The 19994-nt window shown below is 34.8% G+C and overlaps 1 protein-coding gene across 1 annotated transcript in view; it reads right to left on the reverse strand.

Annotated features, from left to right (window-relative positions):
- dcma (decima) overlaps nucleotides 1-19994 on the reverse strand; it is a 51463-nt gene that overhangs the window by 13601 nt on the left and 17868 nt on the right. Inside the window, exon 2 of the mRNA XM_036370260.2 lies at nucleotides 13410-13576. Coding sequence (XP_036226153.1) covers nucleotides 13410-13576 — 167 coding nt within the window. The remainder of the gene's footprint in view (nucleotides 1-13409; nucleotides 13577-19994) is intronic.

A 19994-nucleotide genomic window follows, 5' to 3' on the forward strand; every position in this document is an offset into this window, starting at 1 on the left:
GTGTAGTGGCGGTGCCGCTGCTTAGCATCAGGTAAAATTGAACGATTTTCCCAAGGTCGGCAAGCAGTTCGGTTCTGTTATGCATTCCACGCCTGGGAGTTAAGCCACAAACATAAAAGTTGAAGTGGTTTATGGTAAGAGTGTATACAGTTAATTAGTAAGTCACTATTCGGTGTAATGGGATCAATGCTGTGGAAATTTATGAGCTTCAAGGAAAATGTTTTAGTGTTGTTGTGGCTTATTAATAATTATGTGCGGTATGTTATGGCACGTGTTCGACGACAAACTGCATTCCTTAATGTCAGGTGAGGTACTAAATTGTATTCCGATTTCTATATTTATGAAGTGTACGCAATTTCTCTGAATTTTTTTTGTGGTTAGAGATGAGACTAAATATAGTTCATGTTGTCTTAAAAAGTACAACAAAAATTCAGATTGTGTTATGTTCAGTAATTTGCTTCGAAATACATAGGTTCAAGTCATGTGGGTTTCTTTCCAGTGACAATTATTTTGAGTTCTAAGAACTAGAAAAAATTGTTAGGAAACAGATTCGGAAAAACGTTGCGAACCTATGCACCAAAATACAATTTTCAATTATTTTCAACGATTTGTGACACAGTGCAATGGTAAGCTCGAGCCACAGCCACTTTCTCTACATAGAAAGAGTGACAGAGTGGCAGCTATCCTGAGCTTTTTATTTGAGAATTTTAAAATTATGCTGGTATGTTCGATGGCTTAATTTGCGCCTAGTTGAAGGCAATGCTTTCTTGGAATTTTCAACAGGAATGTGACTTGAGTTAATTTGCGCTTAAAGGTAGGCATTTTATTGTTGTATTTTCTATCAATGCACTAAGAAATGTTTGTCTACATTTAGAAGAAACAGGTAGGTGAGATAGCCTAACTTGAGCCAAATTGTAAGCAATGTTTTCTTCGAATTTTTATAATAGCACTAAGAAAGTATTGCCTACATTTAGGGGAATATTAATGCTTATTAAACAAACATGTCATATTAAGATATTTTCTAGTTCTTTGTCATTTTAAGTTCTACAGTTGAAGCGAAATAATTAATCTTGAATATACTTGTATGTTTTTTATTAAAGAAAAAATGTGCATAATACTTTTAGATGGTCATCCAACATATTAATTTTCGTATAATAAATTTTTCTCGTGCCAATTGTTATGCAATTATTTGCCTGCAACGAGCTGCAGCACTTTTCTTTTAGAATTATTTTTCTGAAAAAAAATGCTTAACTAAAAATATTACACAACTGCAAGGACATTCAAGAAAAACATTTGTCTTGCTTTTGTCTATCCTTTGGTCAGTTAGACGCCTAAACAAAAGATGTCGAATATATTTTAGCCAAGAAATATGTCATTTAAGCGGCAAACATGACAACAATATATAAATACAAAATAAACAAGAACGCAGAATGGCTAGAAAATGCAAAACAAGAATGAAAGTAAAAACTCGCCAAGTCAAGAAAATGTGAAGAGAAAAAGTTTTCTGCAGCTGCTGCCAATAGCTATTACGGTCATATTTCAACGGTACTTGTACATCTGACAAAATTCAACAGCACTTTAACAAATTTTTATTACTTTTTGTCTACTCGTTGTTTAAGGCTTTCGCCCCGTTTTATCCTTATGATGATGTGCAATAATTCAGACGCCGAATTATTATAAGGATACCAACGCAGAGGCCATGGGCGAGACAACGGTCTGCTGTTTGAGCCTTAGCTTCGACATTGACATTGAGATTTTGGCTCTCTGAAGCAACAACAGCGCATACAAAAAATCATAGCGAAAAGGCAAAGAGACAAGGCACACAATTTAAATGTTGCGATGGAGTTTAGTATAAAAGATTACTTAAAAAAATATTGCAACTCATTCAAAAGGCTGCTTGGCTTTGATTCAGCAAATAACTGAGTGAAATAATTTAAGCTTAAAATAATAGAAATAATAAAGTCATTTGTGTGAATTTACGATGCTTATTAAATTGAAGCATATGTATAAGCTAATGGCTTAAGCAGCAAAGCAGCCACATTTATTGTTTTAATTTTTTTTATATTTTTATAAAGAGTGGCTAACATATAAAATTGCAACTGCAATTCGAGTGTTATGTGTCGCACACATTTTCGCCGTTTAATAAATCGCGCGCGCTCGTATGGAGTTAGCGTAAATTAGCGTGTCATTATGTTAATGCCATGCAATTTGTGTTGCTCATACGCCACGTAGCACACATACACAAGAGGGCGAGCCAGCTGAGATACTTTGCGGCTCATTTCAGTTGACAATTTTGACTGCGAAGCAGTCTCTGCTCACTGCAGTGACATGCTTTAGCTATATGTGAGTCTTGCTGTTGTTGTAGTTGTTGCTTTTGTCGCATAATTCCCATAATGCTTGTAGCGTTTCAACCAATTGAATTTCCGGTTTTCAAAAAAATATGTAAATTGTTGAAATAAAATGTCACAAATTTGCTCAGTGAGTACGTGACACATTGGCATAGAAGATAAACGGTACAGAATTATAAGTACAATAACAATAAGTGCCTTACATACATTTTTTTGGTTATACGCTAACGAAAAGTATGTAGAAATGAAAAGCACTTGTTATATTTGTTTTCATGATTATAAGCAATATATGTACCATACAAGGCCATATGTATGTATTTTAATAAAGTCAATTAGCGGCACAGTCTACAGCTCACTGCTTGCCACACAATTGTACCGTTACGTATTTGCTGCCACACACACGCTTTTTAATCTTCAAACACGATTTCAATTTTTCCCTCTAAACGCTTAGTCATTCATTCTGGTTTCAATAACCTGACTTCCTTTGACATTTTCAAACTGCCACAGACACACTTTCACCTAACTTCATATATTGTACATACATATACTCGTATTTTTATTGCAATATATCTGCTTTTAATTTCTTCAGCGCTGCATGGTATGGAAATATGCCACAAATTTGAATTTTTTATGACTTTCCTCTTACAAAAAATATTGTGTTACCTTACCTTGTGTGTTTTAATATTTTGCTGAGACTGTGTTTAAGTGTGCGTATTTTGGGTATATTGCTGTGTTACACCGCATATTTTGGCTTCAAGCATTTAATCAAGCGATTTGCATGAATTATTGAGCTCATGAAATACTCCACTTTAATTATCTTTAAACCGTGTATTATAAATTATTTACACCGAATGGAATATTTAAACGGTTTTAAGTGCTGAGAGGGCGGAAAAAGTATATTTTTACTCTTATATGTAAGAAAAAGGAAATAATTCGCAGACAATGTTTGCAGATACCATTTCTAGCATGCGATAAAAGTATTATGTATAGAAATTGTCGAGGACCAAAAAACAATTAAAATCATATGAAGAACTACTACCGAGAGAAGTGCAAAAACGCTTTAAATATTATCATTGAGTCTCTTTACTAGTTTAAGTAGGCAATAAGAGGCATTAAAGTTTAAATAAACAAAAAAAAAACTTTAAATTCGGCTATACCGAAGCTATAATACTCTTCACAGCTACATTTCTTATAGCATATGAGAAACAGCATGATTTTAATCGGTCAGTTTGTATAAGGACTATATACTATAGTAGTTCGATCTGAACAATTTCTTTGGAAACTGTACCGCTACCTTAGATAATAATCCATATCAAATCTCGTGAAGATATCTTGTTAAAAAGAAAATTCTCCATGCAAGGACTGGATTTGGAACCATCAGTTTGTATGGCAGCTATATCATATACTAATCCTATATCGGTGGTTTTGACAAATGAGAAGCTATTTGGAGAGAAAAGAACGTGTGCAAAATTCCAATCTCAAAAACTGTGGAACTAGTTCACGTTTAATCAAACAGACTGTGCCATCAACTATAAGAGCGAGAATATATGTCATATAATATTATATATCCTCAACCGACCGAGTTATGAATTTCGAAATATTATGAACCCAATAGTGAATTTAGTCTATAAAAATACATACGATAAAGGCCTTACTCCGACTGGCTAACTCAACTCACAACTGAGAGAGTAGGCAGCATGTCTCAAAATCATAGAGTGCTATATAGCTCACATACAAAAATGTCTAAGTACAAAATTTAATCCGCAAAGTTTTGTTTAATAAATTACAAAAATTAATATTTAAACTATGAAACACAAGCAAAGAAAAGCAAAGGTAATTTTCTTTCAAGTATTATGATGGTATATACACTACTTTGCCACGGCATGTCTAGTCAAGTTCATGAAAAAACATACACACGCATACATACATGCACCAAAAGGATTAAGTATATGTGAAGGACTAATGACAATGTAAAGCAAATGAGCTACATGGCGTCTATGCTAAAGCCTAATTCCAATTAAGAAATAACTAATTTACCTGTGAAACGCATAAAATGAAATATGCTATCAAAGATGCACAAATATACAGTTAAGTGTATGGATGGCTGCTGTAGCATGCTATTAAGAGACCCACACATACATACACAAACACTCACACACATATGTCTATACTTTGATGAGAATATGTTAATGAAATTAAAATCGCTAGCAACACAACTTAGCTAAGCTGCACTCGCAAGTCTGTAAATGAATATAAACACATGTATATTAAGACATGTGTGTTATGTGTGTAGTTAATGTGGTGAAAAACGAACGCAGACATCCAAATGACAGCGAACTAGAGATGATTGAAGCGAAGTTTGTGTTTATGAAGGCAAAAAAGCATAAACAAAGAGAATTTTAGGTATACACGACAACAACAAAAGCAATAAGTTTTGACTTTCGACAGTCTCAGCTGGCCGGCACATGGATATGTGAGCAAATGCGTATGTGTGTGTGTGTGTGCACTATTGAAAAATTTGTCTGTCTCATATGGGTCTTTGGTATTAATATTCAACAATAAACACTGCAATGCGCCAGCAAGTGCCTCACAACACACTCCACACTTCGATTGCACACTTTTCACTCGCTTCTCTTCTTCGCTAGTTTGTGCTGGCTGTGAAGAAAAGTCTGGCAAAAATCACATATTTATGAGTAACACTCATAGTGAGCCGAAAAATGGCAGACATTTTTATTATTTTCTCCAAGCAGCAACATGGCCAGCAAGCACGCACACACAAGCAGGCACCGTTATTCGATAGTCTGAAGTGAGCATATTTAACAATAAATATGGCAAATGCACACACGAGCTGGCAGGATTTGTCCCAAAAAGCACGCATTGTGAAGACGTTTGTAGAAAGAAGGCATATACCATATATTGATGTAGTGTGTATGTATATGTGTATAGTTAGTTACATTTATGTATGTATTCTATTTATTGCGCTTGCATAAAATGCGATTATGTGAAGCAGAAAGAATTGAGTGAGAAAAGTTTCTTTTGCTTGGACTATTTTTAAGATTTACAGCGGAATGTGTATGTATGTATGTACTCGTATGTGAGTAGTAGCGTATATATACAATTCTGGCAAAAGGGTTCAGCTAACGCATATTGCAACACTTCAGAGTATATATAACTACAGTACAGCGTGAGAATGCGCTACGTAGTCCGAAAAAAAAAATAAAATTTGTGGCGCATATATGCGGATGTATGCTCTCTCAAAGCCAACGTGTTCATTGTAGGTGTAACAACAGATATATACATATAAGTTGTGGATTTGTAAAAATATAGAATGATTCTTTAATAATAATCTTTGTGAAGATATCTTGTAAAATAAAATAGTTTTCCAAACAAGATTTGTCGGTTTCGAAAAATTAGCAGCTTAATGGAAAGAAAAATAGGTGCGAAAAATTTTAAAAGCGATATCTCAAAAACTGAGGGACTAGTTTGCGTATATATAGACAGCCGGACATGTCTAAATCGACTCAGTTTGTCACGCTCATCATTTATATACGGATGTTTCAAACTTTGTGGCACAGATAAAATAATTTATAATATAATATATATTCGATCATATCTGAGTGGATTTTTTGTAATTATATAAAAAATCTCGAATCGGTTTGCCATTTTCAGTTATTAAGCTCAACCTAGTTTAGTAAGTGATTTACGAACAAGCTCCAAACATGGTTTCCAGAATCAATCGATATCTATGTTAAATATATCAAAAATAAATAAACGAGGAGAATTATTCTCTTATTTCTAAGGACTGAGTCAATGTCATAACCTGACATAAATTTCGAAATTTTTAAATTCTGAGTGCGTTCATATGAAAAAAAATCTTACACGGTGGATTGTTATAAGTCTGCAAATGACATAAAAGAGCTCGTTCGTGTCCAGATATTTTATTCTCGACCTTCAAACAACAAAAATATGCAATATGACGTTTGGCAGTTTGGAAACTATTTCGAAATTCATCTGAGTCTAGACAATTACTCTTGGTGAGGTAACCAGTATTATATTAAATAGCTTGAGAAAAGTAAAAGGAACAAGCTTATCAAAGATTGCTAACTCATAGAGGGAAAATTTGATGGTTTTAGGGATCTACGATGAAAGAGAGTGCCCGAGCTCCCAAATCAAGGCTCAGAGCAAAAAACTATTTATATTTCCTATTCATGAGTTTACATTAAGGTGAGCCAAAAACTTGCCTACCGAATGCATGAACATAGTTTTTTTTACTACGTTTGGGAATTTTTAAAATTAAAATACCGAACATAAAACATGATTTTTTTCACTTTTCAAAACTTTTTAATCAAAAAAATAATTGATTTGAAAAACAAATCCTCCTGTGGTAGGTTTTTTTTAAGGAAATTCCATACGCTATAAAGACCAGTGTTGTAAAATTTTTAATTCTAATCGGTTCAATTAATATTGTTTATTAATCAAAAACGCTTGATGCTCACCGAAACGATTTAAAGTTAAGCGAAAAACTCTTCATGAGAGAGATATTTTTTCTCTGTATAAATGTTCATTTTAACATCATGAATTCGAAAAGTCAGTTTTTGGTTTTTAGTATACATGTATCATGCTAGTATTTTACATTAAAGTTTTATAAACTTCGAAGGACTTGCACTCGCCACAGTTCAATTTAAATTACTAAAATACTTTGATTTAGAAATTCCTTTAAAATTACTGCAACGTCTTAAAAAGTTCGCAACTTAAACATCGACATATCTTTATAGCGCTCACCACACTTGCTACTGGTTTCTGTGTGCTTGCAACGAATTACCGTCGCTTGGTGACTTTCTCTTGTTGCTATTGAACTTGTTGGTCGCCTTGAAAGTTTTCCGGTTAGTTAGCGATTTGCGTTCATTTCTTTTTTTACCCACATTTTTATTTTTTACATCAAACTACTTTGCCACTTGCAACCCCAAGCGATCGCCTATCTTCCCGCCGCATAACATACAAACATTATATGGTTTCTCGTGCGCAAAAAGAGTAATCTCTGACAATGTCATTGCTGCGGTGCCACATTGGTTGCTGCAAACTTTTGCGGCATCTATGCCAACGTATTGCGTCGTATTGGTGCTTTTTTGTGGCAGTAACTTTAGCCTCGCGCCAAATGCGTGCCAAACTGGCTTTGATAAATTAAGTTGGTAATTAAGTAGATAAATTTGGTTGAGCGGCTAGATTGAGTAGCAGTGCACTGAAGTCTGGCTGTCAGCCAGTCAAAAGAAGGAAGTATAAAGTCTAAATGCATTACTGTTTTTGGGGGAAAGTTGAAAGGAAAGTTTTTGATTTGAACTTTTTTATAAATTTTTTTTTTGTTACAAAAAATGTATTATTGCATCAAAGAGTATTTTAATTGAAGTCGCCAAATCATGTAGGTAGAAATTATGAGCGTTAGTGGTTATATATGTATACTATATTTAAAGTATATAAGCTAGTCATAAAAAATTTTATTATTCTAAAATAAGATGTTAGGTAAAGTCTCCCAGAATCGCCTTGCCTTTGCAATTATTAATTTTAAAATTTATTAAATCATTGGTTCTCTGACAAAACGATGAAAGACTTTGTGAGTTATCTCTCAGTTTTCTCTCTCTTTCTCTCTCTATCAAGCTCTGTTTCTCTACCACTATCTCTTTGTCTAAACACTTCTGATCACAGATAATTAAATTATTGGTTTTCTAACGTGATCTACTTCTCTCCCACTATCCCTTTGCCTATCTTTAACTTACCTTATCGCTATCTCATTTCTCATTACTATATCTCTCGTTCTTTCTATATGTCCTCTCTCTCTCTGTGTATCTATATTTATGTCTTTCTCTCTTACTATCTATCTCTGCCTTTCTCTCATCAAAACTATTTTATTTATTTAAAGCTTATTTTTGTGTTTTCAACTAATACCCTTTTTGTTACTATGAGACCATGAGAAATATGGTTTAGTGTCAATTTTAAATTTTTTTTAGTCTGAAAATAATTTCCCAAGCAAATAAAAATAAAATAACTAACAAAATTTGTCTAGTGAGAACTATGAATTTGTTGAATTATTATTATATAAAAATCATATTTCCCATTTGCATATTTATTTTTCACAAATATTTCCAATCGTAAAAATTGCAAACGAATCTAAAATGCGCAGCCGACAAACAATGATTGATTGCAAGTTAGTGCCAACGAAAGAACAACGAGATTTCAGCAATACGTGCATTGAAAAAAAAATTAAAAATAATTGAAAATAAATTTAGCGTTTTTAACTCTTTCGTGTCAGTGTCATGCCAGTGATGGCGCAAAATTCAATATTTATACATAAAACGTGCGTTAAGATACAGTTAGACACACACACGCACTCTAAAAACAAACACGCCGATGATAAAAAATGCGGATACTAGGAATATCCGGCGAAAATATAAACTGTATATACCTGATGCTCGTACCAGCAATATTTGGCGCATTAAAAATGTATATATGTATGTATACGAGTGTATTTGTATGTGTATGTATTATGTGCTATTGACAAAAAAATCGCATTGAAATCATCGCAAGCACGAAAATAAATAAATAAACTTCGTCAATTCGAGCATCATTCATTTCCTGTTGACAAACACTGCCAAAGTATGCACAGACAACTTGCTTGTGTGTGTGTGTGTGCGTATTTGTAACCAATACACAATGCATTTATGAGCAATTTATTGTTGTTGGAAAATGATAAATCACATGGAAAGTTGAGTGTGTCAGTTGGGGGAGGGATAAGGGATGGCATATGAAGTGGAAAAACTTGCTAGCTTATACCTATATGTAACACACACATAAGTGCACACATACATAGGCATACTTGTAGGTATTACTTGTAGCACTTGCGTTCAGGATTTTCTTGTCACTGTGGCTGAGATTTCATATTAAAACGATTCGAAGTATCGGCAATCAGTTCGAAGAAGAGTGCTGAAAGCGTACGAGTATTTACGGAGCATACTGTCAGACAGGAGATCGCTGCAGGAGCATTTATTAAAATTTTTTGTTGCCTTTGGCGTTATTATTATTGGTAATTCGATGCGTAAAAATATGCTTATCTGTTGGCAGTGTACACATACATATATGCATATATTTTCACATATGCTATTATCATTAACGACAGTGTAGTGTAGCTATAGGTCTTACGAAATTTCCGCACATATTTTTTTATATTCTCTTTTTGCGTGAGATTAATGAGATTAATGAGTTTTATTTGACAGATGCGTAAGATAAGTAGTGTTGTACAGTGCGAAGCAATGGTAAAATCAGTAGAAAAATGTATATTCATTTACATTTGATAATCTCATTTTGGTTGCTTGTTAGATGGGTAAGTGCTTCCATACCGTTGCTTTACTCCCTTACTTGATATCAGTGGCGGATCGAGTATTTCTTTCTGGAGTGGTTTTTCCTTCCAACATATTTTTAAGATTGATTTTACTTCGTAAATTATTCTGAATTTGAATTGAAATCTCACCAACCCCAATGGATCCGTTTCTGCTTGATATGCACATATGTGTTCAGCCTAAGCTTTTCGACATCAATGAAGCTTGCGGGATTGCGGATGATATTTTCTTGTTAGATTGTAATATCAATTAATTTGATCTAATTTTATATATTATAATATTGTAAGACGTGATTTGATATGGTGTGAGTTGGCAAATTCGCTACCTAAACTGATCAGGTATGATGTGATGTAACATTTAATGAAGTATAATGATAATAGCTGATCTCGAGTCAAGTGATGTGATATTGCATGAAGTGATCATGACATTTGATCTGGTATCATGTGAAGATATATTTTGTAAAGTAATCTGATAACATCTGATCTGGTATCTTGTGATGTGATATTACATAATCTGATAAAATGTGTGAATAATTAACTTCTGCTAATCTCATATTACATATCCAATATGCTTTAATTTAAGAAGCAATGGTAATTCGATGGTATCTTATATGGATTGAGTTTACTCAATGTGTATGATATGAATCGGTTTTTCATATGATGTAAATATGTTATATTATATATATTACATGTGATGTGATATTACATGATCTAATCCATGATATCTGATGTGATTTCATGAATCGGTTAATTGTGCGATTTAAACCACTACGAAGTGATCACATATCACAGATTACGATGTGTTATAGATATAAAAAACTTTAGATTATCTGTATAAATAAACTTTGTATGATAGTTTGAATTGATAATTATGTACATAATAAATATTAAGCAGCCACGGTTCATTTATTTCATTAAGCGCATTTAATCACCTCTTATTGAATGCAATTACTACATAGCACCAAGTGCTTATTTAAATTTCAATTTAATAATTTTATGTCCACTCAGCATGACTGTGGTTTCGAGCGCGCACTACGCTTACATGCAAGCTTTTCGCGCGGTCTTCTCCATGTTTAATGCAGAGATAATGCCACTTCAAGCAGACACCACTACAAGGAGCAAGAGCGAGCTCTGCTTTCATACCGCTTTGGGCTCATGCATATTAATTATTAAATTCAATCAATTGTGCGAGTATGTATTTCATGAGCGTTGCCGCGTGGAGGTGTTGATTAAAACGTGATTTGATAGTGGTGGCGCATTGCCGCCGCTTTAAGTGAAAAATCAATGCACAAATACATCATCTATTCATACGTACGAGTACAACATGCATGGAATATTATTGGCGCGGAAAGTTTAATCAAAATTCTGCACTGCAGGGAAATAAATGCATTGATAGCAGGAAGTATATTATAAAGGCTTTGAATGCAACAGCAAACAACATATGAGCTGCGTTTAATTAACTTTCAGCTCAAAATCAACATTTTTGAATATGTTGGTAAGCATTAATTGGGCTCTTCATTTATGCGGAGAGTAAATTAGTTGATTGGATTATTTTTATAAAAGTATGCCTACTTTAGGCGGGCTTTAAAATAATGGGTAAAGATTTGGTTGGCTCAATATGATGTCAAAGAAGAAGAAGACTCATTTTCAATTAACACCTTATTTAGGGAAGAAACAAATTACAAAAAAGATGCCCCGCGAGAGTATTCATAAAAGCAGTCATTTCCATAAACTGTACTTTGACATCTTGAAGTGGTAGTGAAGTATTCGATTGCATATATTATCATACCTCGCTTGACTCAACTTTTAATATCTTGCTTCAAATGGCAAACAAATATACATGCTTTTTTAAAAAAAAAAGTTACCATAGAATTAAACATAAAAAGGCATAACCTCAAACCTAATGTAAAGGTTGCTATACATAAAAAGATACTGCTTGCTTTCCGTGCGTGTATATGAGTTCATGTAAAAGAAATGTTTAAAAACTTTAAATTGCTGATATTTTAAATCCTAACCAATGAAAAAATTCGCAAACTTTCCCATATTGATTACATGTTTTGCTACTATGGTCAACTTGGTTATGTAATTACATGTAAATTACTGGAAATAAGTTGGAAAAATATATTTGATGGTTTAAAGTTTTGATATCACGCATGGAAATTAAATGAAATACTACATCGAAACCCTTTATATTCAAGGGGTATTTAATGTATTTAATAACCTTTCTGTACGAATTCAAGGGGTATTTAATGTATTTATTACCCTTTCTGTACGAATTTCAAGGATTGTTTATTTGATGGTAGTTTGAATACAAGTTTATTGTGGCAAATAAATATGGATATTTTTTACGCAGGCAACCAAAATAAACCTTTTTCGGGATTATTGAAAAATTATTTTTAATAACATTGTAAATTGCTTAAAATAGTGATGAAGGAGGTACGGTGAATAGCGGAAAGTGCTTATACTATAAATAAAAGTATGAAAATGATGCTTTAATAACGGTATTTTGTAAATTTCACTGGAATGCTAGGTATTACCAGTTCATTTTTAGTGTAGGTTAGGTTTTGAATATCGAAAATACTTATAAGTTTAACTCACATACTTGTATGTTATATCGTACAAACAAAAAATAGTATTCAGATATTTTTTTAAGAAAATTAAAATTTTGGACCATAATATATTAAGTATATCTTATGAATAGGTAACTTGAGTAAAAATGTAAATAGCTATTTAATCATATTTCACATTTCTCATATCATTTTCAAGAACTTTAAATTTCGGGACTAGATTTCGGGATCCCGATGATTCGGGACTACATAGTTATTTTAACGCAAAATTTAATTTATCTCTTTTCAGCTAAATAGATTTGTAACTTATTTTTCTGTGAAACTGACAAGAGAAAATATTCTTAAATTCGGGATTAGCATTTCTCAGTAAGTCAGTTTTTTTTTATTTTTGCTGGGTTAATTACTTTTAAATTCAAACGCAAAAGATGTTTTTCGGAAATATTGCTTTAAGTCGGTGATATTGGTGTATTTTCAATTTGATCCTTTTAGGGATTTTGTGATGTTTGGAATCTGAAACTGCAATATTATTATCAAAAGGCGCCGGTGAGTTTTGCTTTAGTGTGCGAACCTGAAAACTTGCACATTTTCTGTCGATTGATGTGTATTTGAAAGAATTACGCTGGTGAAACAAATTAAATGTACATACCTACTTACATACTTGTATGTACAAATATATGGTTAAAATTCGGATATAAAAACTACTTTTGAGACACAGAAATCTTATTTTCAAAACGTAGAACATATCTCAAGGCATTAAAGCCTAAATTTCTCAAAATTGAGTAAAAAATTTTGATTTTCAGAATCCCGAAATTTCGGGATTATACACAAAAAATTTCGAGATTGAATATCAAGTTATACGTACATAATAAGAATACAGATAACGTTAACAGTGAGCTTGTATTGACTGTAAATTATAAATAGACAAGATGAGCGCCATGAATAATTCATTATTTAATAAAGTCAACAACAAATTTCATTTCTAGTTATTGCTACCACCTACCACTTCCATTGCCAATTTTTTACAACCATTTTTCACACAAACAAGTTAATGTACTACACACCTCCTCTCCAATCCAAATGTATTTTATTATTTTGAGCAACACTCACCTTTTCACTTGGGGCATGATTATCTGACCCGTGTGTTTGCACGCCTCCACGCAAGTTCGGCGCAATTTACGAATCTTCTCTCGCAATTCGGGGCAGTCCCTTGCTTGGCCCACATGTATTAGCATATCACGGAAGAGCGCCACTTGGCTGTTGATTTCCACAATGAGCTGTAATGAAATTGACACGAGAACAGAGAAAGAAGAAGAAAAAGTATGTAAATGAGCGGTGCCAAAGCGTAGGGGCATGCACAAGGGAGTACATGGCATATAAATAATTAAACAAACACAAAATTGAACTCGTAAACTTACGTATTTGGCCCCATATTAAAGTCATTTAAATATTAATTAAATTGGCTTTTGAAATAGCCGAGGCGCTGCTACCTGCTTAATTAACATTTCAAAGTAGTTTTGCTACCGAAACTAGTACCAAATAAAATAAACATAACAACAACAATAATAAATGCAACAACCGCAACAAAACGCAGCAGGTCGACACAATTGGCTGGCGCATACAAATGGCAAGTGTATGGGTGCAACCACATTGTGCCCCCGAGATTCTGGCTGTGGCTAGGACTCTCGGAATGACAAAAAGGGTAAATGTCAACAACAGCACAACAGAAAGGCCAAACAGGGCAAATGGCAGGGAGTTAGAAAGATGAATGCGACGAGCAGAAGGTGGTGGCAGCACCCAAAGGTTAGGTGCTTTGTGGCGAGCTTGTTGTTTCTGTGCCAGTCGAGTGGTTTTAATATTTACATTCATTCGTTCATTCGGCCTGCAATTATTTGCGCTTAAACGACAAAAACTTAATTTCGACCTAGACAGAGAGCAATATATATATATACTTTGTGTGTGTGCGCCGTTTGTGGCCGCTGCAGAGAGAGAGAGAGCAAAAAGCAATATTTGGGTTAAGTAGGCAAATTATTTGCTAATTTAATGCAAAATATATTCCGGCATGTAAATTGAAACTTTTGTAGGGAATGTGAATTTTGATTAAAATTTGAAATATTAATTTTGGGCAATATTACTTTTGACGAATTAATTTGGTTCAGATGCTAAGTGTAACATTGTAATTTTGAAATGCTTACAAATATGAGTGGACAATGTAAGAGCACAACAAAAAGTATTTCTTCTACTTGACACATTAAGGCTTCCGGGATTATTGCGTTTCCTGTATTATACATCTTTTTTGCTAAATTTCTTCGGTGCTTTTGCAAAAGCATACACTTATTACTCATTTATTATTAGCCGGCTCTGCCTGAACTTTTACAATGACAATAAGGTTAAATGGAATTTTACAGCATTTTCTTAAAGCATTACAACAATTTATAAAGCAGGCATCAGCGTTTTGAATGAAACGCTCAATTTTATAATTATTTTAAAATCTTCAGTGAAAAATTGTTTAGAGATTCCTCTTTTAGTGCATGTACCTTCTTCATACTAAAGTAGTAACCTGAGGGCAGTTTAGATGATTTCTGACTCCATATAACCTAAGTTCAGGTAATTTAGAATCACAGACAATCACCCTAGAACCAACAAGAGCTGCATTACAAACAACTGACACCTAACCTAAACTCTTGCAGTTAGTTAAGATAAAACAAGAAAAAGCTGCACCCAAGCTATAATACTCCTAACAAATACAAAAGATTCCTACAAGAACTGGAATTTGATCGATCAGTTTGTATGGCAACTATATGCTATAGTGACTCGATCTGATTAATTTCTTCGGAGATTACACCGTTACCTTAGACAACAATCCAGACAAAATTTCTTGCAGATATCTCGTCAAATGAAAAGGTTTTCCATATAAACACTTGATACTGATCGTTCAGTTTATATGACAGCTATATGCTATAATGGTTCGATATCGTAGGTTCCGACAAAAGAGCAGTTTCTTAGAGAGAAAAGAACGTGTGCTGAATTTCGGATCGATATCTCAAAAACTGAGGGACTACTTCGCTTATATACTGACAGACGGACCGACGGCCGAATTGACTCAGTTCGTCATGCTGATCATTTATATATAAATCTTATAGGGTCTCCGACGTAACCTTCTGGATTTTACAAACTTCGTGGCAAACTGAATATACCCTGTTCAGTGTGTTATTATAGGATTTCAGCAGAGAGCCTTGAAAAAAAAGACTCGGCTATGTGTAGTAGCAAGATTTTTTTGGCAACGTCCCCGTTTAAAAGTCAGCTTAAAATTTAAAATTTAAGTGGGTTATAAACCCGCAGAAAATCAAATAATAATATCTAAGAACCCGCTGAATGTGAAAGGAAACTGGAAAATTTCAATAACCAACAATGAGTCTTGGCTCTACGTAAGTGTCAACCGTCTCATATTTATAGTTGATGCGTTGATATGGTGGAAGGCACTAATGAAAAATTGCTGCATCAAACCTCTGCAAAAGTGTTGTGCACCCGTTTGCTGAGGATTACAGGCGCTATGAAAACCACCTCAATAAAGGCTATGGAAACCGTTATCGATATCCGGCCAGTACATACCAAAGTGAAGTATGATGCAGTGCTTACGGCCAGTCGGCTCAAAGATCTAGGCCATCGGAACCAGGCTCAGCCTCACGGCATGATATTTTACACGTTCTTGATATTGAACTTAACAGTACAGTGGATCAAAAATGTTGAAACAGAAACAGGAGCCGGCTTCCTCTTTAGCAATCCACATAATGACTACAAAGTTTAGTCTTTCAGGCCGTATAGTCGGCTTCGGTTCTAAACAGCAAGTCTATTAATCTTCTAGTGGACAGCCAAGCGGCAATAAAGGCTATCCGTAGCGCTAATATGAAATCCTACTGAATATGAAATCTCACTGTATAAAATTATGTAGGTAGATTAAGTAGAGTGGCTGTCTTCCAATACACCTCGCCCTTTAGGAAGCTCATTGTGATATAAAATTATGTAGTACGGAGGCAATAACTAGACTTGTAGTGAAAAAATCGATGAGCATCATTTGGGCATCCATTTATACGGGAATAGAAGGATATGAAAAGGCAGACCAGTTGGTAAGCTCAGGTGTAATCGGAAATGCGGTTTCGTTAAACTCTTCTAGGACATGCGGCATCTTAAAGCGTTACTTTAAGTAATGTGCTTGGTACATTAGCAATACAGGGCGTGACACAAAAGCACTTTCGGGTAGTGCTAATGGCGGATAGACTAAAAATCTTTCAACCTCTCTCTATGAATTGCCAGCCGTCAGTGTTTGGGTTCGGCTTCCAATGTTCCAACTGAAAACATATTAGGCAGTTGGTTACAACTGAGAAAAACAATGAAGTTAATGAGGGTCATACTTCTGCGTTCATTTTTCTACCAACCAACTAACCTTTAGAGTCAATATTCTAAGGAATGTGTATGTTTAAACCCCTAGTGTCTCCGATCAACGTCTGAAGTTTGAAAAAATTATAAATTGACTGATTGAATTAAAGAATTAAGACACAATTTCGAGGCATCTTAGCTACACACCACTACAAATTAAAGTTCTTTATCGCTAAAAATTAGCAATATATCTCAACTAATTCAGAGCAGCCAGTACCGGTAATCTTTTCACTTTGAGTGTCTGCATTTCAAATTTGTTTCGTCTGCAATCGTTCAAAATAATTGCCTACTAAAATATGAATATAAAAATTTGATTGCCAAAATAAAGTCGAGAATGTGTAATTACTTCGAGACATTTTGAGACTTTATTGCCCTGCAACATGAAACGCAACCGCCCACCGCCAGCGCACCAAGCAATACTTAACTGTTGGTAAAAGGCGGCGCGTGCGCCTGCTTGTAATTACATTTTCTCGGAGCAAGCTAGATAAGCGTAGCATTTTAATTTTTAAGCGCTTGCCGCCGCCTCCCAAAGGGTTTGCGTCCTTTGAAGAAGACACTTGAGCGCGCATGTGGTAGCCACCAGTATGTGTATGTCTACAAGTAGCTATGTAGGCATGCGTCTCTGTAGATATATTTGTATGGATTAATAGTGATATAGCATTTGCCATTTACGCACTGACATTTCAAACATTTATTACTTTCGCTTTGCAGCATTGCAAACATTTTTCATTACGCCAATGACGGGCGTGGGGGTCGTGTCGTGCCGTGTCGCCGGGTAACTTGAGAAGTGCCTCTGTTGCCGGTAGTTTGCATAACTAAGTAACCGAGTGAGGTTAGTGATTAAGTAGCTGGCTGTTGGAGTGCTTTTGAGGTTTTAGTTCTGGTCGCACAAACACACACACGCACACACAAATACACCTATGCAGCTTACGTAAAGACGGAAATAAACTAAGAAAGTCTGTCTGTTTTGTCACAAGAGAAGTTGCTTTCCCCTGTTCATGACCTGGCTGAAAGGATAACTTATTCATGCGTGGGTTTTTCGTTCACCTAACTATCTACTATACAGCCGCATAGGCAAATGTGTTTGCGCGGACGTGTTGTTTGCAAAATCTACCTAGCTGTGTATAAATTTTGACCGCAGGTTACCCGGTTACCATTTGATTAATTAGTATGTTCACGCAGAATAATCGGTATTTAACGTATTTCATTGCATGAAATTTTTACATTAAAATAAACAAATATTGTAAGAGAAGTCTGTGCTCTTTTTTACAAAAAATGTCTTCGGTCAATTCTGAAACATTTTTTTCCTTCGAAGATCGATTGCTTAGCACTTTTGTTTTTTTTTTTTGTTTTTTTTTTTATAGTAGGGGGAAGCATCGAAAGCCGAAGTGCGGAACTTTAATCCGCTAAGCCTAACCTACTCCCATCTCATATCTCTCCCACGGAACCACCGGATTAAGTATTACTTCATGGGAGAGAAAAGGACATTTAAGACTCCTCTACCGTACGGACTGACTGACTCCTAATCTGTTGTAAGTATCTCAGTTTTGTCATAATTAAAGCTGACGCTTCGCTGACAGCTTTCCATTTATCAAAAGACTGACACATATGTGCTGTCAAGGTTTCCACCGTTAGACTACCGAGTGTAGATTTTAACTTTTCCCTAATATTCAAAAAACGGGGGCACTGAAAAAATACGTCTTCAGAGTCTTCTATGCACTCTGTACACGTCGGACAAAACGGACTAACATCATGTTGAAATAGGAATAGATCCTTTCTAAAGCATCCATGCCCACTCAGTATTTGGGTTAGCTGGAAATTTAGGTCCCCGTGTCGTCTGTCTATCCACGAATGAATGTCCGGAATTAGTCTGTGGGTCCATCGTCCTTTAGATGAGGTTTGCCACCGTTGCTGCCACATTGTTAGGCTCTTGTTAGGCTTAGCACTTAAGCAACTGATATTGACTTGAGGAACGAAAAAGTTGCGTGTCATTTGACGTTCAGTCTTAAAACTCATATAATGCCTTCGACAAACAAATTTCGCCATTTTGTAACTTTTTCTGAATGAAAGAGAGCCTGAATCTTAATTTGAACTACCGCAATTTTTTATACCCTGAACAGCATATATTAATTTTGCCATGAAGTTTGTAACATTCAGAAAGAAACGTCGAAGACTTATACCTATAAATAAATGATCAGCATGACGAATTGAGTCGATTTTTTAAACGATTGGAATAAAATGCCTATATGTAAAGCCTTTTTAATTGACGAGATATCTGCAAGAAATTTGGCCTGGATTGTGATCTAAGACAATGGAGCAGTCTGCGTAGAAATGGTTCAGATCGGATCATTATAACTTATAGCTGCCATACAAACTGAAAGAGCGGAATCAAGTGATTGTAAGGAATAGTTTGTATTTGTGAAGGGTATAAAGCTTCAGTGCAACCAAAATTAACGTTTTGTCTTATTTCTCTGATCAGCTGACTACAGACTGGCTTTCATATTTTTACTTTCGCATAGCTTCCTTGAATAAATATAATTTAAAATTAACACCTGCACAACCGATGTGAGGAGTGCAAACGCAGTTTCAATATTTCTCGCTCTGGCTCGGAACCAGTAGCTTACATAGAAGTTAGACTTTGTGTATGCTACAATCGATAATGGATCTTCTATTTAAAAATCGATTTCACCGCTGATCTATAAAAATTTACATAGTGTAGGAAGCTTTCTTAAATAACGACAGCATCTCGATGGACATAAAGCAAGCTTTCACGAAGCTTTTCAATAGTCTAGAAATGCATGGAGGTTTTTTTTTACGAAATTTCCGCAACTCGACGAAAGACACCAACCTGGTACCGAATGCTTTTTCAAAATTTCAAAGCTGCTGATAACGACTTTCTACTGATTGCACTGCAACAGCAAGCAAAGTTGTTGTTTCTGTGGTTTTCAACTTCAACTCAAAGGCCTTGCAACCACTCTTCATGAAATCAGTTTGCTTTTGATAACAGTTTGGTATGTCTACCTAACAAAAAATGTGAAAGAGAAAGAGGTTACTCAAGAGATGGTGGAGTAAGTAAATCAAGTAACATAGTAGCACCTTCGATTCCTCACTACTCTCCAACGCTTGGCGAATCGAAGACAGTTAGCATGTACGCAAGCCTCGTAAGGAACTCGTCACCGTTACTACCTGCAACGAAGTGGTTTCGTGAAGGGCTTTCATACAAACACAAATATAATCAACAATGCTCTGCTCCACTTC

Source organism: Bactrocera oleae, chromosome 3 (assembly GCF_042242935.1).
Source record: "Bactrocera oleae isolate idBacOlea1 chromosome 3, idBacOlea1, whole genome shotgun sequence".
Lineage (NCBI taxonomy): Eukaryota > Metazoa > Arthropoda > Insecta > Diptera > Tephritidae > Bactrocera > Bactrocera oleae.